The sequence below is a fragment of the Vombatus ursinus genome, unplaced genomic scaffold (assembly GCF_900497805.2).
Source record: "Vombatus ursinus unplaced genomic scaffold, bare-nosed wombat genome assembly UNPS02014787.1, whole genome shotgun sequence".
Taxonomy (NCBI): Eukaryota; Metazoa; Chordata; class Mammalia; order Diprotodontia; family Vombatidae; genus Vombatus; species Vombatus ursinus.
The window spans coordinates 4,842,203-4,866,753 of record NW_020954565.1 but is presented as its reverse complement, the minus strand read 5'-3'; the positions used below and the strand labels follow the sequence as shown (position 1 = coordinate 4,866,753).

At 37.4% G+C, this 24,551-nt stretch overlaps 2 protein-coding genes across 4 annotated transcripts in view; one reads left to right on the top strand and one right to left on the bottom strand.

Annotated features, from left to right (window-relative positions):
* DPH5 (diphthamide biosynthesis 5) overlaps positions 1 to 9,941 on the top strand; it is a 111,142-nt gene extending 101,201 nt beyond the window's left edge. For both annotated transcript variants that reach the window (XM_027868257.1, XM_027868256.1), the window contains exons 6-8: positions 4,320 to 4,359; positions 5,037 to 5,140; positions 8,405 to 9,941. In XM_027868257.1, the coding sequence (XP_027724058.1) occupies positions 4,320 to 4,359; positions 5,037 to 5,140; positions 8,405 to 8,598 (338 nt within the window). In that variant the 3' untranslated portion in view covers positions 8,599 to 9,941. The remainder of the gene's footprint in view (positions 1 to 4,319; positions 4,360 to 5,036; positions 5,141 to 8,404) is intronic.
* Positions 9,942 to 20,457: 10,516 nt separating this feature from the next.
* Positions 20,458 to 24,551, bottom strand: part of SLC30A7 (solute carrier family 30 member 7) — a 92,841-nt gene continuing 88,747 nt past the window's right edge. For both annotated transcript variants that reach the window (XM_027868254.1, XM_027868255.1), the window contains one exon: positions 20,458 to 22,918. In XM_027868254.1, coding sequence (XP_027724055.1) covers positions 22,871 to 22,918 — 48 coding nt within the window. In that variant the 3' untranslated portion in view covers positions 20,458 to 22,870. The remainder of the gene's footprint in view (positions 22,919 to 24,551) is intronic.

Sequence of the window (24,551 nt, the reverse complement as noted above, 5' to 3'; positions counted from 1 at the left end):
TTTTCACATAAGACATAACTTGAAGGAGGAGATGGTGACAGAAGGCATCTGATATGAAATGGGAAAGAAGGGAGCAGAGGGAGTTCACAGTGAATGGCCTTAATTTTTTTTTTCCTGTAAATTATGAAGCAAGGTTCTCAGCTTGGGGGTGGAGGGGAGCAGGTCGAGTAGAAGAGGGAACTGTGGGAGGTTTCAGGAAGGATGAAAAGTTGAAGGAAAGACTATGAATAGTCAGATAGTTGATTGATAAAGGAGATATAGTAGAATTATTTAGCAGCAGTGAGGACCCAACTGAGGTTGTGTTAACATAAATTTGTAGTGGGCTCAGTCAAAACAGTTGTGTGATTTTCTCCACTTTTTTTCAGGAATGTATATGAGCAACAGTGAGGAACAGTGGGAGTGATCCAAGGCTGAGACTTGGCAGGCTGCATTTGGTAATAAGGCAGTAAGGGGGCCAGGGACTTGAAAAGAAGAGAGTGTTAGAGTTGAATTCTTTCACCAAGGGATCAAAAAAGGGGAAAAGAGGAGAGTGGCTAGTGTAGGGGTAATGGCCTGGGAGAGAACTGAGAGGTTAAGATATTGAAAGGTCACAATGGGGACAAAAGGCTAAATGTAAAACTTTATGGCGAGGTAAGAAAGGCAAAGTAGGATAACTCTTTTTTTCCTGATTTGAAAATTCTTTTTGAAAGAGCTGCCTATTTTCTCTTATTCTTCTAAGACAGAGAAAACAAAGTGAATGAGACCTTATTTAAACTGTTGGTCCCTTATGCTTTTGTGATGAAAGCAAATACATGGGGAACTGCAGGGTCATCTGTATTTAGGTGAATCACAAAACATGATTCTTCTCCTTTAATTCTCTGGATATGTCAGTACTGTGGAGCTAAAGGAGCAAAAAGCATGTTCCATCACACGACAGATTCATTTGAGAGATGAGCTTAAGACATGAAGCAATTAGAGAATGCTAAATATGATTAGGAGCAATCCCCATTTTTATCAAGAATTCATTTTTTGAGTCTGGAATTCTGAAATTATTTTCCCATAAAAATGATATTCTTCATAGTAGTTGGGCTCCCATTGTAGCCCCCCAAAATCTGTATAACAGTAATTTACCTTAAGTACAGTGTTAACGCTGATATTACTGTAGAATCTAGTCACCATGTGTGATAGATGTTTCAGTAGAACAATGTGTTCGGAGACCTGCTACCTCAGAAATACATCACATGCACTTTTCTCCCTGCAAACCCCCTTTACCCCCTATTCCTCCTTGTTGAGAGTCACATATACTTGGAGAGAAAAGCATAGACAATCATGGTAACTTGGAATAAGGATTGGGGCCCAAGATAGAGGATAAAGAGATAAGATAGAACTGGGAATTATACCAAGACCAGTTATGGGGGCTGAGGAGGCTAGCTGCCATAGTCCCCTTACTCATACCAGTCATGCCACTGTAGAACCTGCCCTTCATTCTGGGGTCAATGAGAATTGGGTATGGGATGGGGATGTAGTCCCAGACAAAGGCAATGGAAGGAGGAAAATTAGCACAGAAAGAAGGTAGCTGCTATGACAACTGACTCTTTTCTTGTGGGTTTTGTTTTTTTTTTTTAATGTTCCTGTGTAAGGAACAAAAATAAAATGGCATTACCTAAGTTGAGGATTCAGTGTTAACTCATGCGATGTAGAAAAGGGAAACAAGTTCAGTGGAGAGGGGGGTCATCGTTGTTATATAGTTGTGTCCAACTCTTAGTGATCCCATGGACCATCGCACACCAGCCCTTTTCTCCCTCACTATCTCTCAAAGTCTGTTCAAGCTCATGTTCATTGCTTTCCGTGATATTATTTATTCATCTCATCCTCTACTGTTCCCTTTTCCTTTTGCCTTCAATCTTTCCCAACTCAAGGGCTTTTCTAAGGAGTCCCTTCTTATTATGTGGCCACAGTATTTAAGCTTCAGCTTCAGTATTTGCCCTTCCAGTGAACAGCCTGAATTAATTTCTTTAAATATTGACTGATTTGAGCTCCTTGCTGTCCCAGGGACTCTCAAAAGTCTGCTCCAGCACCACAGTTCAGAAGCATTGATTCTGTGGCACTCAACTCTCCTTACAGGCAGCCATACATTGCTACTGTAAAAAGCATAGATTTGACTATATAGACCTTTGTCATCAGGGTAATAACTCTGCTTTTTAGTATACTCTCCAGATTTGCCATAGCTTTACTTCCAGGGAGCAAGTATCATGGTTGCAGTGCTGTCTACAGGGATCTTTGAGCCCTGGAATGTAAAATCTGATATTGCTTCCATTTCTTCTCCCTCTGTTTGCCAGAAAGTGATCAGTTGCCAAGATCTTAGATTTTTTGATATTAAGCTTCAAGCCAGCTTTTGCACTCTCCTCTTTAACCCTCATCAAGAGCTTCTTAATTCCACTTCACTTTCAGAGTGGTATGGTATGCAGATCTGAGGTTGTTGACATTTTTCCTGGCAACCTTAATTCTGGCTTTTGATTCATCCAGCCCAGCATTTTGCATGATGTACTTTGCATCTAAGTTAAATAAGTAAAGTGACAACATACAGCCTTGTCATATACCTTTTCCAACCTTAAACCAATCAGTTCCATGTTTGATTCTAACTGTTGCTTCCTGGCCTGCGTATAAGTTCTTCAAGAGACATGTAAGATGATCTGGTACCCCCACCTCTTTGAGGACTTGCTACATTTTGTTGCATAGTCAGTGAAGCAGAAGTAAATGTTTTTTTTTTCCTGGAATTCCCTTGTTTTCTCCATAATCCAGCAAATGTTGGCAGTTTTGATTTCTCATTCTTCTACCTTTTTGAAAACAAGCTTGCTTTTTCTAGTAATTCTTGGTCCACATGTTGCTTAAGCCTAGCTTGTAGAACCTTAAGCATAACCTTGCTGGTGTATGATATGAGCGCAGTTGTTTGGGAATTTGAACATTCATTAGCATTGCCCTTCTTTAGAATTGGGACATAAACTGATCATTTGCAATCCAGTGACCACTGTTCTGTTTTACGCCAAATTTGCTGGCATATTGAGTGCAGCGCTTTAACAGCATCATCTTTTAGGGTTTTAAATAGCTCAGCTGGAATTCCTTCATCTCCACTAGCCTTCTTGTTAGCAGTGCTTCCAAAGGCCCACTTGACTCCATTCTCCAGATGTCTGACTCTAGGTCAGTAACCACAAGTTAAGATTAATATAGTTCTTGTATAGTTCTTTTGTGTATTCTTGTCACCTCTTAATCTCTTCTGCTTCTGTTCTGTACCATACGAATGGAACTTTTAACTTTAGTACCTTACATCCTGAGTTTTCTAAGCTCTTAGAAATTGTTACTTAAGATGAATTTTGTATGTATCTGTTTATGCTAACTTATTTTTATGGGATGAGCTAACTTCTGATTAAGTAGATACGGAAAAGTCTTCTCAAATCTATTTTCATTTCATTTATTTTAGTGAAAACAAAATTTCACTTAAGTGCATATAGGAATCAGCTGCTGTTTCATGTTGGGTTCTTAGGGAGGGTAGAAATTGAGTCTGCCTTTTTACTTTTGACCAAACAGTTTAGTTGACCAGTCAGTGTATGAGGCTCAATGTTTACATGTTATTGTATTTTATGTTTTTGTATTGTAGCTGGTCACTGCCGAACATTTGTAAGAAGCTAATGAGTTAGGACCATAAAAGGTTGCCTCCGTGAGTTTATGATGTAATAGCTTGCATTCTGACCCTAGTTGTCCTACCATTCATTAGACACAGCTAATTTATTTTAAAGGCAATATTGAAGCTTTTTTATGTATCATTTTGAATCCATTGATGCTGAAATTCTGGAGACTGGAGAAACCCTTGGACAATTCTTAAGTCTGTTTTTCAGACTATATATGACAGGCATGTACCAAAACTTTGTGAAAGGTCATATTCAGGTCTATTCAGTTCACAGCCCTGAGAATACAGTAATTTAGATTAGCTGTTAGGTAAAGGGCAAGCCAACATGGTAAGTCTAGTTTACCTAAGATCACAGAGGAAGGGAATTTCCTCTCTTAAAGCTTAGTCCCCAACACAATTTCTTTTTGTCTTTAGCTTAGAATTGTTGTGAAGTGATAATTGGTGGCCTTTAAAGCATGCAATTTCCCTTTAGGTTGCAAATTTGCAGTATGCAAGGTCTCCTACAGGAGTTACTAGTATTCTTTATTATTTAACCTGTGTTTTGCAAAATTGGACTCTAAAACCACAAAAGTCAGGTGGCCATTAACTGAGACTTAACAATGTTTTGAATAAAGTACATATTTAAACCTCTGATTTTTTTTTTCTCTTTCTACAGACCTCCAAATAAGGGAACGGTCTTTGGAAAATCTAATAAAGTGAGTTACAGCTTTGAAAATGTGAACATGTCTTTTGAATCTCTTTATACTTTTACTCTGTGTTATTTATGTAAAAAGACATAAGTATTGAAAGTGGTTAAGAGAAAATAGACTTGATTATTCATTACAGTTACAAATTAAATGTTTCTAAATTTTTTTTCCCCTAATCTTTGGTCTTAGACAGTTTATCTTTACTACTCATTGAAATAAAATGGCCCCATCCGAGTTTTTGTCTAGAAGTTTACTCTTAAGTTAACCCATTGAAGGAAGTAGTAAAAAGAGGAAAATATGACTTTTAAAATAATCATAAAAATCAATGATATCCTGATTAAGCTCCTCAGTATCCTTAGCACAGCTGAGCCTAGCATATCCAGCCACTTACTTTGGATGATTTTTACTCAGTACATCCACTTTTTGAAGGTAGTTTTGGATTTTATGCTGAATATGAGGTCCAAGGATAATACTGTGAGAGGCATAGGAAATAACACTGGAAAAAAAAAAAGAAATAACAGTGAAGTTCTCATCAGTCCATCGTGTGCCCAGAGTAGGTTTTGCCCAAGGCTTCAAATAGCATGTGGGCCAGGTAGTGCTTAGGCAGATGTGGGGGAGTAATTACATTAATGAAGTGCTGTGTGGTTTAACGGTTAAGAACACTGAAATCTGGTTTGTACTTGTAGGGGAAGGAAGATCTATGAGCCTCCACGATTCATGACTGTGAACCAAGCAGCCCAGCAGCTTCTGGAGATTGTTCAAAACCAGAGAGCTCGCGGAGAGGAACCAGGTGCTTACTTAGATCTCTTCAAGTCTGACAAGGGACTTTACAGGTTTTTAGCTAGTTTTGCAGCTTGATTACCTTAGTTACTTCAGATAGTCATTGATTGCTACTCCTAAATTTTCCTTTGGCTCTTAAGGTTGTTTGTAGCATTCATAGAATCTTAGAATGTGATAGTAGGAAAATATTTTTAGAAATCATTTTGTTTAACCCCCTCATTTTACAGAGGAAAAAACTGAGGCCTGGAAAAGTGAAGTAATTTCTCTAGTCTCTTTTCATTTCTTTTTGTTCTTAAAATACATGAGCTACCTGTTGAACTGAAAGAGATATACTGAGGGTGCTATTAATATAAATTTTAACTGATTGAGGGTACCTGAAGAATGCAAATCTTACAATATGTTAGAGTATGAAAAATGTGAGAGAACAGTCGTAAATTATATTTGCTTTACTTATTAGCACCTGACATCAGGAGAAGCATAGTATTGAGCTTCTCCCACTGACCTCTGTAACATAGCTAACTGACTTTGACCACCATTTCCTGACACACCCTTACAAAAAAATTAATTTAGAAACTTTTCAGTAACTGGTGATGCTAAATGTATTCCCATTACTAGTTCCTCAGTGATGATGCAAACATTGTGCTGGGATTTCCAGTATTTATAGTTTACATAATGTGTTCACTCCGTGAAGGTTAGACTTCGTACAAATTGCTTAATTCTCACTGATCACTGTTCCTAGTTTGGGTTAGGGCTGAGGGTAGGAGAATCAGAGGACAGTAAAATCTCTATCCCTTCTTCAGCTTAGAGTCATGCTGAATTAACTACTATTAGTGACTGAAATTAACTAGTCTCAAAATGTTTGAAGTATGTGATTTTTCAAGTCACTGAGCCACTATTTCTATCAGAAACTTAACTCATTTGCTGAAGTGTCATTTATACAAGTAACATAATATACTAAGGGAATAAATTATGGTAAACCAAGTTTCAATCAGATAATTTCTTCTAACCTTCTGATTACTAAGGAAAAATTAAGATGTTTGGAGTACATCTATCTTTAAGAATGATGCCTGAGAAGCAGTAGTTCCTTAAGAGTAGGGACTAGACCAGATCACAGGGGATCTGTGAAGTTTGGATTCAGTCAAAGGGCCACACTTGAGGACCTAGTGGGCCATAGGTGGCCTCCAGGCTAAAGGTTCCTCACCCCTGGACTAGACTGTTTATCTTTGCGTTTCCATTTAATTAGTAGGCAGTTAATAAATGTGTATTGAATTGAATGGATCCTAAGGCTGGGGTGAACTACCCTTCATATTAAACCTCTTTCTCTCTTGTTCTTTCCATTTCCTTTTAACTGCAGAAAATTGACTCTCCCCGATGTTGCTCCTGTGGCTGCTAATACTACATATATCTTCTTTATGGCCATTCTATACTTTTTCTTTCTCAAGCCACCTAAATTGACCATCTCATCCATCCTCTCTTATGAGAGTTCCTTGCCTAATATTTGTTTAAATTTTTTTACAAATAAATTGTATGTATATTATTTCTTATATCACCTTTATTTTCCACTATATTTCTCCTTCTACCACCTACCCCTTCCCACAGATCCATCCCTTATAATAAAGCTTTTTTGTTTGTTTTTTTGTTTTTGTTTTGGTTAGGCAGTGGGGTTAAATGACTTGCCCAAGGTCACCCAGCTAGTAAGTGTTATGTGTCTGAGGCTTAATTTGAACTCAGGACCTCCTGAATCCAGGGCCAGTGCTCTATTCGCTGCCCCACAATAAAGCATGTTTTAGAAGGAATAGAAGAAAGTTCCACAAAACTACCCAACAAATCAAGTCTGACATTATGTGCAGTATCCATGTTCATGTATCCAACAGACACTTCACTTGACTCTTGCCATCTCAGCAGACAAGCTGTTATGTCACCACTATACATCTTTTCCTCACATTTCACAACCGGACTTCTAGGAAAAAGTTATCTCCTGCTGCCTCCCATTCTCTCGCCTCCCATTCACTTCTCTGGCCCTTATAATCTGGTTCCTCTTCTTTTCATTTAACTGAAACTGCACCTTTTGAGGCTGACCTTTGCATCAGCAATTGTACCTTTATTGTAAATCCTTTTCTCTGCCCTCATCCTTCTTGTAGTATTTGACATTATTATCTACACTGTCCTCCATGGGTTTTCATGACACTGGGATGCCATGGTTCTCTTCCCATTTGTTAGACTGACCCGTTGCAGAGTCATCCATGTTCTACCCCCTTTAAAATACACATGCATACATATATACATAGACATACACACACACACATACACGCACATACGCATGCACATACTCGAGCTCACTTCCCAGGATTCTGTCCTGGGTTTTCTCCTCTTCTCACTGTACACCCTCTTGTGTATCAGTCTCCCATGTGTATCCAGCTACCATTTCTGTATAGATGACTCCCGGATGTACATAGCTGAACCCTCCACTGTTTCTGGAGCTCCAATGCCATGTCTTCAACTCCCTATTGAGAATCTCCACTGTGATATCCAATAAGTATATTAAACTCAACAAATTCAAAACAGAATTTATCTTCCCACTGAATTTATTCTGCTTTACTACCCTATTTTTGTCAAGGGTGTTTCCACCCTTCCAGTCATCCAGGTTCTTAACCTACTATTCAACTTCACACTTTATTCTCATTTCTAGAGTCATAATTAGATTGTTTTGCTTAATGAGATTAGCATTGGACCCTGGGGTCAAGAAATCTCATTTTAATCCCCATTCACATGCTGACTAGCTGTCTTTTCATGGGACAAGTCATTTATCCTTTCCAAGCCTCAGTTTCCTCATCAGTAAAATAGGGGTGATAATATTTAGTTATTGTAAAGAAAACACTTCAAAATCCTTAGTTCAGGTCAGTTCAACAAGCACTTATAAGTACTTAATCAACCTGGGCCCTCAAGATGTTTACATTCTGCTAGAAGGAAGAAGGTGAATATGCTAATAAATTGAAGGGATAAGGAAAGGTGTTTTGCAAGAGGTTGGCCCTTATGTGCTTATTAGTGAAAGCCAGGCTTGCAGTGAGGCAGAGGTGAGCAGGAGGTATGTACAGGCATGGGTGACCAGGTTCAGAGTCATTGAGGGAGAAGATAAAGTATGTTCAGGGAATGTTAAGGAGCCACATAAATGTGAGTTGTTGCATAAAATTCATTTTGACACAACCATTAAAGACAGGATATTACAGAGAGTATGGTTCTGACTGAGTTTGAAATACTAATCCTTATTTTACAGCCATCACCGAAGAGACAATCTGTGTGGGCCTGGCCCGGGTAGGATCTGAGGAGCAGAAAATTGCTGCTGGCACCTTAAAGCAAATGTGTACCGTGGACCTGGGTGGCCCTTTGCATTCATTAATTATAACAGGAAACTTGCATCCTCTGGAGGTAGAAATGCTGAAACTATTTCCCATGCCAGAGGATGACTGAAACCCCAAGTGTTGATAGCTCCTGCCCATAGCCACTGTTTCTGCTCTCCTTTATTTCACTGTCAGATGTATATACAAAAATGTGCAACTTCACAAGTCAAAATGGACATTTGGATTCATCTCATGAATAAAAAAGGAAATAAATTCGTCAAACAAAACCTACTTTCATTAGAGGCCACACCATTCCTTCTGATGTAGAGATCAGTTGGTGTCACCTTGGCCAGTTCCTAAGATGACTTTACTTGCAGGAGGGTGCAGACAGAGCAGGTAAATAACATAAGACATAGGCAGAATGGTTTTGTGACTTTTCCTTCACTTAAGAAATTGGGTTAAAAACTGTTTTGATTGCAATTATAGGGTAAAACTTAAGAGGGACATTAGAATGTGAATCATTCTGACTTAAACCCAGCTCCCATTTTTGAAGGGAAAGAAATGACAGCTGTTAGAAGGAAACTAAGTAAATGATTGGTAAAACTTCACTCGCCATAATTTGCTTGTCACTTTGTGCAAATATAGGATGAATTATTCTGCCTGGAGTTAATGGTAATGCTCAGATATTTGGAGAGAACAAACTACCACCCAGATCCCGCCCACCTAAAAGTACAACAGCACATACTCTGTCAAGCAACACCCCTCTGAATTGGCTTATCTTATTTAAACTGACATCCTAATTATGTGGCACAAGGCTGGCTACATTACGTGGGTTATGTATTACATTGAAAATGCTGAATCCACCATATGCAGTTGCCATTGGATTTTAAATGAATACCATACATCCGTACTGACAAAGGACTTTGACTAAAGAGGAAGAAAGGACATTTTAAAAAAACTTATGACCATAGTCTGTTAAAGATTCATCATTCAGTGGAACTCATTAAATCTTATCATTTATGTGCAAGTTTGTTGTGTTATAATAGTAGTATTTATTGTGAACCTTGGCCTTCGTGCCAATTCTTGTGTAGTTTCAGTCATTAAATATGATGTGTAGTAACTTATAGGTGAATGCAAATTCAACTAAACAGGTATTTTCTTTCCATGGGTCTGATCAAGTCATCCAATCTCTTTGTTGCTGGGCACATAGTTTCCTTGATTCTTCTTTGGAGATACTTATTAAAATTGTATCCTGTATGTGTTTAAGATAACATATATCAATTCATGTGATAGTCATCTATCAATGTATTATCAACTGTGAGTTGGGGGAGGCATGGGGAGCCAGTTCTAACTAGTTGTAGAGCTAGTGCTAACTCTATACTGTTTCCTGTATTATGAGGCCAGAAACTTATAACTGTAAAATGCAAAGCTCTGTACTTTAACTGTCAGTAAAAGAGATGACTTGCAAAACTCTGTGACTGTTGGTTGAAGAATCAGTGACAGCTTGGTTTTTTTTTTGTTTGTTTGTTTTTGTAATGTAAAAAAAAAACTCAAAAAAGCCCAGGGTATTAAGGGTTGGTATTCAGTGCCACGACCAAAGGCTGGTGGCTGTTGCCTGGGACCAGGGCTAAACAACATGCCACATGGGTTCTGGGCATGGCAAATGAATGGCTCAAATGAGACGCAGAATCACAGAATTTAAGACTTAGAAGGAACCTGAGTAGCCACTTAGTCCAACCCGTCATGAAAGGATTCCATCACAGTAGCCAACACCCTCTGTTTGAAGACCTCTAGGGAGAGGAAAACCTCTCCTTCTTAAAGTAGCCCATTAAACCCTTGGACGGTTCTACCTTAAATTTCCCTTTGCAACATCAGCCAGTGTTCTTGCTTCTGACCTCTGAGGCCAAAGAGAACAAGTCCAGTCCTTCCTCCATGTGACAGCTCTTTAAATATTGGAAGCTTGCATGACCCTCTTGAAGTTTCTCTGTCCTGGGCTAAACATTTCCTTTTACTAATGATGAAACAGATTCAAGATCCTTCACTATCCAGGTTGACCTCCTCTGAAAACTCTTCAACTTTTTAATGTCCTTAAACAGAGGTTCCCAGAATTCCCAATGCTTGTGATGAGGCCTCATCAGGGCAGAGTGCAGTGGGAATATGGCCTGTGTTTACTGGAAGTTCTACTCAACATAGCCCAAGATCTCAATAGAGACAGTGGATTCTAAACCATTGGCTCCATAAATATGGACAATCACTAGGTCTGAGATAAGTGTAATTTCAAAGGTGGGAACTTGTTTTCAAGTTCGTTGGAGATTAACCTAGTCTGTGTATTGTGAATACTGTAACACTTTGGCTATTTTAAATGTGAAATATTATTGGGCCTAAGGTGTACAGTGTAAGGTAGGAGAACATTTGAAGAGGAGACAGCCAACGAGCAGCAAGTCCTTACTGTGTGCTAGATACTGCAAGTGCTGGGTACACATTTCAAAGCCTGGCTTCATGACTTGAACAAATCACTCAACATTTCCAGCCACTAAATTTCTTTCTTATTGTAAGTCCTACAACCCTGGGGTCTAATTGTTACACTGAAAGGATAAGTCAGATGTGTTTACCCAGGTTAATACTGTCCTTTGTTGGCATTACCTTCAGGTATTAGTATGACAACATGTCCCTGTAGGTTTAAGCAGCTTCATTTTCTTAGGAGGAAAGGGGAGATTAGAGGGTGAAGACTTGTATTAATGTCATCCATATCGGTATCCAAAAAAGTGTGATTGATCAGTAGCCCCTTCCTGCCTAGAATTTTGGTTTGAAGTAGTTTTACAAGAATCACACTGACTGGGCATTTGCATTTGATTGGATTATTTAATTAACCAAAATCTTACTTATGTGGGAGTGTCATGAAAAAGTCAATGGGAAATTGTTCACTGAGATAAATGGTCTCACAGTTATAAGAAAGCAAAGGGAATACGTGTGTAGCACCTATGTGCTAGGCACTATGCTAAGAATTTTACAAATATCTTATTTGATCCTCACAACAACCCTGTGAAGTAAGTGGTATTATCCCCATTTTACAACTGAGGCAGAAGTTAAAGTGATGAGCCCAGGGTTACACAGCTAAAGGCCAGATTTGAACTCGGGTCTTACCGACTCCAGGCCCAACACTCACCCGGCTGCCTGTGGAGAAGGGGCCAGCCATCCCCACCAACTGACAACCAGCTGCCACTCATAGGGCAAGCAAGCTAGCCTAACTGAAGTAGAGAGCACCCTGGGAAAGAGATGGGAGCCAGACAGGTTAGACCACCACCACCTTGACCACTGTCTTCCCTCAGCATGATGGAGGCAATAAGACCCTGAAACCAATAACCTTGAGAATGGCAATACTTCTAGCCTATGCCCATCGCTGTCATCTTGGTTAGCAACTCCTTTGGGGATCCATCCTAGTAATTGCTCTTGTAGGTGCTACAGCCACATCTATTGTCACCAAAGTCTTTGGCACTGTTATTTGGTTCAATATCAGAAACCGATGATTTTCAGTGGAAAATGGCAATAAAAAGTATTATCAACATTGTAGCTGCACCCCAAGGATTGCGAGGCCTTTCCATCTGGCTTGCAGACAAAACCTTCCAAATGTGTTATCTTCCCTCATTAGAGCTCCTTGAGAGCAGAAACTATTTTCCTTTTTCATTTGTAAGCCCAGCACAGTGCTTTGCACATAGAAAGCACTTAATAAATGCTTCATTTATTTATTCATAAATGTTATTACATGACGGGAACCTGCTCCTGTTTTCAAGTTCAACAGAGATCAAACCACTCTGTGTAAAATGTTTTAAAATAGAAATTTTATGACATACGTACATCTAAACAGCTATAACATTTCAAAATGAACCTTGTAATGTAATATAACATTTCAGAATCTGCCCTTGTAAATATGAGCAACTTTGTTATTTTAGGTGCTGCTTTGAAAGCTCGGGTAAAGTTAGGTTGATAGTGACATTTTTAACTCCCAAGTTAAACAACAAGAGTTCCAGTTACTATGAACCACTTTAAACATCTTCAGCTTTCTGTGTTGGTTCAGGAAATACCTCTTCCAAAAAAGCATTTGATTATTCTGGCAATAGCAGCTACTAAGGAAATTATAGTTCCCTATAGTGACCGAGAATAAAATATTTTTCAAGGTGGCTGAATACTCTACTAAGAATGCTAGAGAAGGGGGCAGGCATGCATGGAAGGATAAACTGCTTGACTTCATAAGAAAGTCTTAAGTTGATGTTCTGATATGATATTAAGCAGTCTTCCCTGCTTTGTTACTTCTATTAGCTATTTTTGAGGAAATTCTAGTTGGATTAAATAGTTGGAAAGGTCATTTACTAAACTAGAAATTGATCCAAGATTTTAAAATTGAAAGTCTTGAGCTTGAATAAGCACACAGATTACCTGAATAAAATAGAATAAGTGTTTTTCTTCAGATTTAGAGCTGGAAGGTAATAGTGGCCATTTAGTCCAACCCATTTATTTTACAAATAAGGAAAGTGAGGCACAGAGGTTAAGTAATCTGTCCCAAAGTTACACAGAGTAAATGGCAATTCTGGGATTTGAACTCAGGATTTCAAAGCCTGGCATTTTTTCCATGCTGCACATAGATAGGACCATAGAACTTCAGAGCAGGAAGAAATCCTAAATTACATGTAAATAGTACCTAGAATATAGATCCCATCTATGATATTCTGATCCAATAGTCAGCTCCTGTTCGAAGATTTCCAGTGATGGATATTCACTACCTCTGGACACATAGTCCATTTTAGGGTATTGCTAATCTCCTTACATTGAGTCACAATCTGCCTCTGTGTAGTTTTAACCCATTGATTCCAGTTCTGCCTCCTGAAATTGTAAAGAATGTCTAAATCATCCTCTACATGACAACCCTTCCAGTATTTGAAGACTGGAAAAGAAATTAAAATAAAGTACCTCCCAATACTTCTTTCCTAGGTTTTGTCTTTGTATCTCCAGGACCTACCATGGTGCCTTACACACAGTAGACCATAAATGCATTTTGAATGATTGATGAAACAAGTTTTGGCCCAACCACCTCCGGCTTCTATGTTTAAAACTAAATAGGATCTGTCCTGATTAGATCAACATTATAAGCAAACCCTAGGGAAAGAATGTTACCCTGGAAACCAAAAATGCTGTATTGAGGAACAGTTGCTATTGTGTCATTATATGTGATATGACCTTAAGAGTTATGTTTAAAGGGTGATCTTATTTTATCTGAGATCCACATTATTGATACAACCTGGTTGCGGGAGAATCATTCTTCACATAAGGAGTTTAACTAAATGACTTCTCAAAACCCTCCAATTCTCTTTCCAGCTTCTTTTCCCTATTGTGTTAGGCAAATTTTCTAACCTTTCAGTGTTGTCATTATGAGTTGCTTCCAAGGACAAGAAATGTTGTGTAGGGGGAGAGGGAGATAAATAGGTTTACTAGCATTCAAACACACAAAGGGAGGTTGGTTTCTGCCCCTTCACTTATAGGGATGTCTGTTTTGTTTGATGAATCATGCCAAGTACTGTGGGGGTACACAATAAAGGAAAAAAAATAGTCTCTAGTCTCAGGGAACAGATAGTCAGTCTCTAGTCTCAGGGAACAGATAGTCTTAAATGACAAAGTAGGATTAACAACATTTATAGGATCACTTTTAGGGCTGAAATCTGTCAGCTCCAATCCAACCCCTTCATTTTACAGATGATGGAATTGAGGTCCAGAGATTAAATGATTTGCCAAAGCCATACAAGGTAACAACTAGTTTCCAATTAGTGAGAATAATTTGCACTACATATTTCCATTGAGCTGGAAGCAATGAGTATATTTTACATAATTACAACTTTGAGGACATGTGACCACTTCTGGTGGTTCATTATTTACACTAATCAGGAACTCCAGGTGATTAAATGGCAGAGACAGGATTTGAATCCAGGTTCTCAGACACCAAATATAAGTACTTATATTCTTCACAATACTCTCTATAAATGCAACAGTAGTTCAGAGAAGTTATCAGTGTGGACTAGAGCAGTCCACAACAACGTGGTACTTTTAAGTAATGGATAGGTGTCATTTAGACCAGCAAAAGGGAGAAGCATTTAAGGTGGAGGAAGCTACGATGAACAAAGGCAGGACATAAGAATATGCAGAGATGGTGACTTCACCACCCAGAGAGAAAGGAGGTAGGGGTGCACGTTGGCCTGATTTTCCAGATCCTCTACAATCTGTTCAACCATTTTCTATTCCCAACCCTTTTATCAGATTGTTCTCTTCCACATATTCTATACTCTCATCAAAATGGATTTCTTGCCATCACCTACAGTACCTGATGCCTTCCAGCATCCAAGCCTTTGCCCACACTCCCTCTGGTGCCTCCCATTCTATAAAGCCCAACTCAAATACACAGTTATCCCTTCCACATTATGACTTTCCCCGTTTTGGTTTCAATATATCATTGGTTGGCACAGAAATTAAATGGGAATTTTGGAGTTTTGTGTAAGCTACAGATGGCATGCAAAGGCCAGCAGACAACACACAGAGCCTATGTCCAAATACTTAGCTCAAATATTACAATAAGGCACTGCAAACACCCCATAAAAGAAAAAGAAAAAATTCAGACTTCTCTGGTACAAAGGGAGGGCCAAAAGATTTTACGCAGGTTTTCCAGATAACAGGAGCACCATAACCCTAACCCCTTGCAATGTGGGATAACTGTATACACATAACTAATGTCATATTTTTTAAATCAAATTCTTCTGTTCCCCCTCCCCATCCAAGAAGCATGAATGAATTCTCTATGGGAGGCCTGTGCTTCTGTCTAGAGAAAAAAACTAATAAATCTGTTTTAACAAGTGAGTTTCTAATAATTAAGTAGAAAGGAGGGTCCTGAGTTTCAGGCCTCCAAGAGGTTGTTGTTTGTCCTTCTCAAAGAAGACCATGGAAGGTGATACCATGACATGCAAGTGAACTGGATTTAAGTGAAGGAGGGCTGTGCAAGGTCACCAGCCTCAATTTCTCCTCCAGAGCCATCTGGGTCCAGTGGCCAGATAAAGATCAGGAGGGCTGGAGATGGCCCTGAACTGAGTACCAGGAAGCCAGAGCATTCAAAAAAGAGCTATTAATACTGACTAGTTCTGTGTTTAAAACTGCACCCAGGTGTGCTTTCCCAAACACTTAATTTGCCATTTCTAAGGGAAGGGGAAGCAGTGATTCATTACTTGAAGTTACAAAGCAATCTAAGCTGGAAAAAAATCAGTTTTCTTTTGCCACTTACCCATCACTAAGAGTTCCAATCAACCACGTAACCATCTAATCCTGATCATTTTTTCTTTTTACATTAGTACTCTCTGTTATGGCCATTCTGGAAAAGAGGAGAATTGTTCAAAATGTGGAGTTTCTTCCACTCTCTCCAACAAAACAAATCGAACTTGATAATGCTTGTTGACTTATGGATTGGTGATTTCTGATGTCTGAGAAACAGGCAATGGTAACCTCAATAACTGCTAACAATACTGCTCCCCTTATCAGCCACAATAACTATTCCCTTCTTAGTAACTTTTCTATCTGGGGGAAATAAGGGTCATTTTGAGACTTTTCTTCTCCTCTCCATCTCCACTTCCATTTGTTGCTACAGTTTAGAGTCCAATTAAGTACCAGTACTAACAAAGATAAATTCAGATAACAGATTTTTAAATCAAAGTTTTATTGAAAAGAACATTTTCATACAATATCTTTCATGGTCCTTTTGAAAAATACATTTGATGTTATGCTTTACATATTACTGTCTTCAAGTAGAAAGGGTGAAATATACCTTTATAGATTTATTCTATTGCACTTGAGCATAATTTCTTACTCCAGCACTTAAAAACCAAATTACAACAGTCTTTAAAATCTGATATTTTCATACGCAATATGGGTTAGCACTGAAATACTTGGTTAGATGCCCTAATCTTCACCAAAAACTCAAACCCTAATAAGAGGAAGAAGGGAGGTTATGTATTCTGCAGCTCAGTTTAAATGTCTACTGCTTGGAATGGTTTTGGCAACTTTTTATTCACAGTACTTCAGATGAAAAATCTCCTACTCCGTAGCTGTTCATAAAATCCACACTAGTGCACGCACATGCGCACACACACACATACACACACATACACACCACGTAGCAACCAAGTCACTGAGGTTTACTGCAGTTGGATCAAATGTAGACATGACTTATGAAAACTTAAGACCCACTACCTCTAATCTAATACATCTAGAACACAGTCACCAACCAGCCTGAAAAACACATGACATACAATTAGACAAAAAATTCCAGTAAGCACTAAAATCCATGGGAAAGTTTTCCTGTCATCAGAAAAGACTGGGAAGTTATAGAAATGGCAGCATGTTGGAATAGAGAGCTTTAAGGCAGGGTGGCCACTGCAACCTAAGGTATTTGGAGGTAGAAGGAAGAGAATGAAAGTTAAAATAGATACATGATTTGCTATCTAAAAATTATTTTTAAGTGTAGAGCCTCCCTACTTCAAAGGAATTTGATATCCAGATCAGTTTCCAACTTGATACACTACAATCAAAAAGCCCCATTTCTTTCAGATGTTGTGCAAAATATATGTCATCAAAAGTTACACAAATATGAGAATGCTCAACACAGAATGGAGACATGGTTGACTTTAGAATGTGCTGTGAAAAATACCTAAGCTCAAGACACCTTAGGTTTTGTAGCCCCAGTTCTAGTAATTTGTTACGTGGCGATATATAAGACTAATAATGTCTTTCTCCTGCTTCCACATCATCCATTAAAAAGAAAAACCTACTTCACTGGAATACTTTTTTTAAGTCCAATTAAAATGATAGTCCTTTAATTTGTGTAGAATACAACAGGAATGCTGAAAGAGTCATTTGTGCACCATGCTTATTACTTGCTCCCAACTTTACAGCTTCCCTGCTATATATACTCATAATCCCCATTTATTCAACACTGAACAGGTACCTTCATTAGGTACTTTTGTGCAAGTACTGTTAGGTATTGGCAAGCAACTCAGAAATGTAAGACACAGTTCTCTTCCTTCAAGGAACTTATGATACAATACTTCCAAACACTATCATAATTAACAAATTAAAAAAAAAACTTTCTGCATTTACAAGTAGTTTAAAGTCGGATGTTATTTTTCTTATAAAATCAAATCACGTAATTCTTTGTATAGCTCATCACTTTACAGAAAAGATTTAATCCTTAAAAGCTGAAGATAAAATTGTTTATATAAAATCTTATTTCAACATCTCTGTAAAATTGAACATCTGATCAGGAAAAGAAAAGGAATATCCTACTAAACTACACTGAAGAATTTGGCAAGAAAGGGATTGTGATGGAGCTCCATTTATCCTTTCTGAGAGTTCCCATTAGCTGTCTACCTTATGAGAGTCTCCATGAAGTTAAACTACCCCTTACAGCAAAAGACAGCATTTACTATTTCAAGTCATCTATTTCTAGCCATCAGTGAGCAGATTTTACTATAGACTAGACACTGAGGACAAGAAGGCTTAAGGAACAGAAACATCACGAAGGACAGGATCATCAGGTGTAATTTGTCCCCAACATTAAAAATTTTGACATGATAAATTCATAAGATGCTAATAAATATTTCACAGTTCCTGGGATCAAATTTTTTTTGCAATTAGTGAAATTTTTTAATGGCCTCATGAAAATATGGCCAAAGACATTTTATCTAAAATGAGCACTGAATTTAATTTCATTTCCCCTGGTTATATTTTTAAATACAATCAAGAAATACATTTAGATCTCATAGTTCGTGCAAAAAAATTAGCTACCTAATAATCTATGTTGTTTGTTTTTTATGTTGTTTTGAGGGTAAAAATCTGAATCATTTAGTTTGCCAGGCTGTCTTAAAATAAATTCTTTGTGAATTTAAAATACTTTTATTAAGAGAAAGTCTCAAGGCTAAGCAGACAGACCAACAAAGGTCAAGGTCAGTTTAAAGTACAAATTTATTTTGCAAAACATGGATAATGATGATTAGCAGATAGTTATGAGGAGTATTGCCTCATAAAACAGGGGGAAATGGACTAATCAGATCATCCCAGGAGCATTTACATGTAAAACAGTTTGAATAACACGTGAATATGCAACAGATTTGTTAATGCTTTTATTTACCTCATCAATGACAGCAAAATGATCACATTTGGTACCCGATGCATTGTTATAAACGGAAGTGGAAATGGCAGTTAAGGTAAGTCAGGAAGAACAATTAGAGATGACAAAATAAACATACGTGATTTTGAAGGCATCTAGGGATCAATTTTCAAAATCCTGAAGCCAGGAAGAAAAGAACTGGGAAAAAAAATACTAAAAGTGCTTAATGACACCATAGCCCTTTCTTGCCCAAATGTCTCTTTTTGCTAGAAAAAATCATCTATAATTGATCCAGTGATTCAATGGTGTCGTGAATGCTCAAGCCTGCATAACTGAGTATTGTACCTAAAGATAAGTCTATTTCTTCAATGAAGAATACCCTGGTTTTGCTGCTTATTCACTAAATGACTATGGTGGGCAAGGCCCTTAACCTCTCCAGGCCTCAGTTTCTTCACATATAGAGAGAGGTTGAATTAAATGATGTCTAAGGTCCCTTGCAATTGTAAATCTATGTCAGTAAAACTAAAATGAGGTCATCTTTGAGTTACCCTTCTGTTTTCTAAAGCTCTAAAATGTAAGAAACTGAAACAAATAAAAATCTCAGTTTAGCTCTGAAGAGAAAACAAACATTTACCAAGGGAAATTATCATATGGGGAGATTCCATCATCTTTTGTATATGTTTTAAACCCTGAGGTTAAAAAAAGGGCTAGAAAATTTTATGTCAGAGTATCTACCATTAATGTAACAAAATATCCTCTAGTAAAAAAAAAAAAAAAGGCAATCCAAAGATCAAAATGAACCTTTGTTACTTGATACAGAGTCAAATTTCATTAAAGGGTTTTGCTTATACCACTGATTAGGTTATGCCTTGGGGCAAATAAGCTCTTCCATTTATAAAATGATTTAGAACGTCTGGAAATAATGATATGCTGGGGAAGCAGCATGATGTAATGAAAAGACTACTGGACTGTCCATCATAAGACTATAGTTTTGCCACTAACAGCTGTATGACTTTGGGGAAGTAACTTTACCTCTCTGCCCTCTGTTCTCACATGTAAAATCTATTCTAGAAGATACGTCTATGATCTCTTTCAGCTCTGTAATTAGCAGTGAAATATTTTGTGTTTAGCTTCCTCAACACTTATCTTCCTATCCTATTTGTTTAAAATTATAGTGGTTTTCTATGATTCCGCAATAAAGACCGTCCTGGTACTTAGCTAAGCTTGTTTTATGAAGAATGTGAAGAACCTTCAGGACACAAGGGAAAGCATAGTGCCAAATGAGACCATACCAGCTTAACATGATAATAATGACAAATACTCTTCCACTACCCATTATATCTCCCAGAATGCTGCAGTCTTTTCCACCCAAGAGAACACTTGCCTACTTCAAGATCACAGATCAGATAAGAATTTGCATTTCAGGGTTAGCAAAAGCAGGAAGTAGTACATGTTAAATGTTTCATCTTCATTAACACCACTTTGATAAAAAAAAGTATACATAAATTTGTTTAGGGAAGTTCTATTACAAGGTAAACATTCCCTCAGCAATACAAAATTTTTTTTCAGTGAATGTTTTGTTTTGTGAAGTGTTAGCAAAGTCTCAGTTTTACAAAAAATCTATTTTTGCAAAACTACAAAATTTCTATAACCCAACAATAATTACTAATCTTTTCTCTAAAAGAGAAAATTAACAACAATCAGATTAATTGTTTCTTGGCAAAATAATTTGAAGTAGTACACCTTTACCAAGAATGCTGTTAAATCAGTCACTCACGGAAAGAATAAGAAGGTGGCTGTCTTCTACTATACTTTAATACTATATACATTCATTTGAACTAATGCAGAAATTATTTATACCAATCTTGTGATTTCAGGCTCCTACTCTCAATGTAGAAGCAATGGTAAGAATTTTGTTCATTAATTCAGTAGCTCTAAACTGTCATCAAATGGAAAATTTATAATACTCATGCAATTTCTTTGGGTGCACCGTGAATACAATTTCATAAAGAGAAGCAGGTTTTTCTTCATTAAAAAGTAAACAAACGGTGGCTCAGATTAGTGTCTGTAAAAATCATTCTTTCTGCTGAACAGCAGAGACAGTACATAAAGACCACAACAATGAACACCTGACCCTTCTTTAAAACCCACACAACAATCATGCATATACCTACTAAAAGAAAATCTCATTCTCCACACAGGAAATGTTTGACAAATTCTTCCATATTCAATTGTCTTAAGTCTTAAACTCCAAAATCTCTCAGTCATACTAATTCTGTCATTTTTCTATAATATGAACATTATTTCTGTGATAGGTTTAAAGAATAAATCAGAGTTTCACAGGCTTAACAGTGGTTAGAAGATTAGAAAAGACTAATTATACCTGTCAAGTAAAAGCAGCAGGATCATGGGAATATATCTTTTCCTCACCCCTTTAAAAGTCTCCGATTATTTCAGTTAAACTAGTTACAATTGCATTGATTCTTAGGTTCAGGAAATCTCTCTAGCAAGTCTTACAGCTCTGAAACTACTACTTAATTTACAACAAAATAATATATATAAATATACTTCAGGCCAATCAGTAGCAATAAATCCATAATTTAGTCCATATGTATATATGCATAGACAAGGTAGACAATTTTCCTAATGATAATCCATTGTTTTCTTTTCCTTATGTAGGAACCATTGACATATTTGATGTACCATAAATGCTCACTTCTTGAGATTGTAGGTCAGCTATGGAAAGCAGATAATCAAATTATACCATAGTAGAAAATGAACATATTTTTTTCTGCTCCCAATGGAAAATTAAGAACTTGCTATCACTAATATTCTCAAACATTCATTTCCTTCCTTGAGGATTTCTTGGCTATTTCAATTTTTAACATGATTTCATTTATAAGCAGAAAAAGAGTTATCCATTTCAGTATTCCTTCAAAAGTATCAATGCTCATCCTCTCAAATTAGATCCGTAAGAGTGCTTTGTCTTCACCTCTGCTTAAGATGCCTGTGTTAGGTCAAGTGCTCAACTCACCTCCCATGCTTTGTTTAGTCTCAGGACCTCCTCACTTCCATCTAGGAAACTGGTGACAGTTCAATGAAATCCATCACTTTCAAGCTTTAGGGGGTTCTTGAAAGCAATTTTATGTACGCAAAGCTTTGCACAGGAAAACAAAGCTAAAAAAAATCAGCATTTAAAAAATGAAAAGACAAACACAAATCATCATCTTTTCTTTCCCCCTCCCCCCAGAAGCCAGTAAGTATCCTTTCCCTTCATTTATTTACAAACTCCATAAAAATGGCAATGGGGAATTTAGGACTGCTTCCCATATAGAGAGAGCAGTTTTTACAAAAATCATTTGGAGACTAGCAGATGTTTAATTAGACCAAAACAGCCATTTGTACAACAGATGTATTTGCAAACCTTTGAAAACAATCCAAAAGAGTAATTTATGTGATAATGAATTTTTCTAAAAAAGTATTACCTTTTTATTTTGATAAGATAAAACAATAAAGGGGAATTTTTATACATTTAAAACTATGCTTGAAGTACACAAAAATAAATTTAGTATACATCAGTAGCAAGAGTCTTATTTTGTACAAGTTATAGTATGTCCATAAAAAAAATAAAACCCCCTGACATTACATTTCTGTGCTGGCAAATATATTTTCTGAAGCAAAGGCACTTTGAAAACCCAATATGGTTTGGTTCATTAAGTTTGCAAAGTACAAACAATTTTACAAACATATGATTATATTGCAGAATGTCAACAATGTGACATTATATACAAAACAGATTTCCTTTTTTAAACTTTTTTTCTTTTCTAATAACACTGGTTTGTGGGGAATGAGCTGTGGTTTCAGTAGCTTCAGAGAAGACATTACCAATGATCACACAGCCCACAATCTGAATTTCTACCGAAATAAAGATATGATAGTAGAAAAGAAAGAAAAAGAAACCCTTAAAAGAAAATGGTTTGGAAAGAGAGGGCACAAAAAAACAAGACCAAAAGTCCAGGACAGATCCTTTTAATTTTGGCTCCTTAAAAGAGAACTCCTCCACTAGACCATAAAAGATGTGTCTACTTGGTCTTCATCTTGGGTTGTTGTAGTGGCGACGGCTCTGTTTTATAAAAGATGAGGACACAACGTTTTAGACTGTACAGTACCAGAAACCTTTGGTCCAAAGAGCACAATTTCTGACGATTCATTACATGGCAGCAAAGTCAACCTGTACATAAAGTTGCCTTACTCCAGCCTGAAAAATTGTAAAAGAGAAAATCATTGGAAAATAGAACATGACATAATATATCATACAATTCACAAAATGGTAAGTAAAATCTTACTTCTGCATAGGTTCTCAGTGACAGGTAAGAATTGTTAAATATATCACAGAGCAGATTACTGTTCACCTATAGGTTTGGACCAGATGACCTCTGAGGTCCCTTTCACTTATAATCTTATTGGATCAGCTCCCATGGATTCAATTATCATGTCTTTGCAGACGACCCTTAGATCTATTCATCTAGCCCTAACTTCTTTGCTTTGTCTTCTCTTCTAAGTGGAACATCAACCTGAAATATGAATTATTTATAAAAGTTACCAATACCTACATGTAGGTACTAACAGAAGACAAACATTGTGCATCCTTAGCATGTCACCATAAAGTTCCCTGGTCCCCAGTAATCGCTGTAGGAAATATCATCAGTTTTGTCATTCTTTTTTTTTTTTCTTTTGCTATGCCCTAACCATTTATATTTTCTAAAGGCTGTATGTGTGTGTGTTAGAGAGAGGGAGAGGCAGGGTAGAGGTGGTAATACTAGGGCCTTTGGGTATAATAAATGTGTATAATATTGTACAACAAATATAATGGGGCACAATAAAGCCCCATTAAAAGTACAACAACGACTTAGAGATCAGGTGTGAAACTTACCCTGTTTGGTGGCTCAGTGGATGGAATGCCAGACCTGTAGCCAAGAAGATTTGAGTACCTGGCCTCAGATACTTATTAGCTGTGTGGATAAATCCAAGGCCATACAGTAACTAGGAAATACAGGAACTGGAATTCACACCCAGGTCTCCTGACACTGGGCTCAACCCTCTTTCTGTTCCACCTAAGCTATGTCCATACTGTACTCTGGCTTAGGCGAATGTGGGACTTTCAACAAAACCTGATAATTCTCTAGAAATGGAAATCTTGGTCACTGGAATCCCAAGTTTCCCTTAAAAACAGTAGTGAGTTAATATTATTCCTTGTTTAGTCTTAATATTTAATATCACCCCTAAAATATGACGGGGGGGGCAGAGGGTTGGTTCACATATTTTTTTATGGTAATTTTTATTTATTTTTTTTTGTTTTCAACATTTACTTCCACAAAAGATTTTGAGTTCCAAATTTTCACCCCATCTTGCCCCTCCCCCACCCCAAGATGGCATGCATTCTAAATATCCCTTCCCCTAGTCTGCCTTCCCTTCTATCTCTCCCCCCATTCTCTTATCCCCTTCCCCTTCAATTTTCCTGTAGGGCAGGATAGATTTCTATACCCCATTTCCTGTATTTCTTATTTCCCAGTTGCATGTGAAAACATTTTTTTAAAAAACACTTGTTTTTAAAACTTTGGGTTCCAAATTTTCTCCCTTCCTGCCTCCCCACCCACCCTTATTGAAAAGGCAAGCAGCTCAATATAGGTTACACATGTGCAGTTATGCAAAACACTTCCATAGAAGACATGCTGTGAAAAAACTAACTCTATTTCCCTTAAACCTATACCACCCACCCATTTATTCTATTCTTTCTTTTGACCCTGTCCCTCCTCAGAAGTATTTGTTTCTGGTTACACCCTTTCCCAATCTGCCCTCCTCTCTATCATTCCCCTACTCTCTTATCCCCT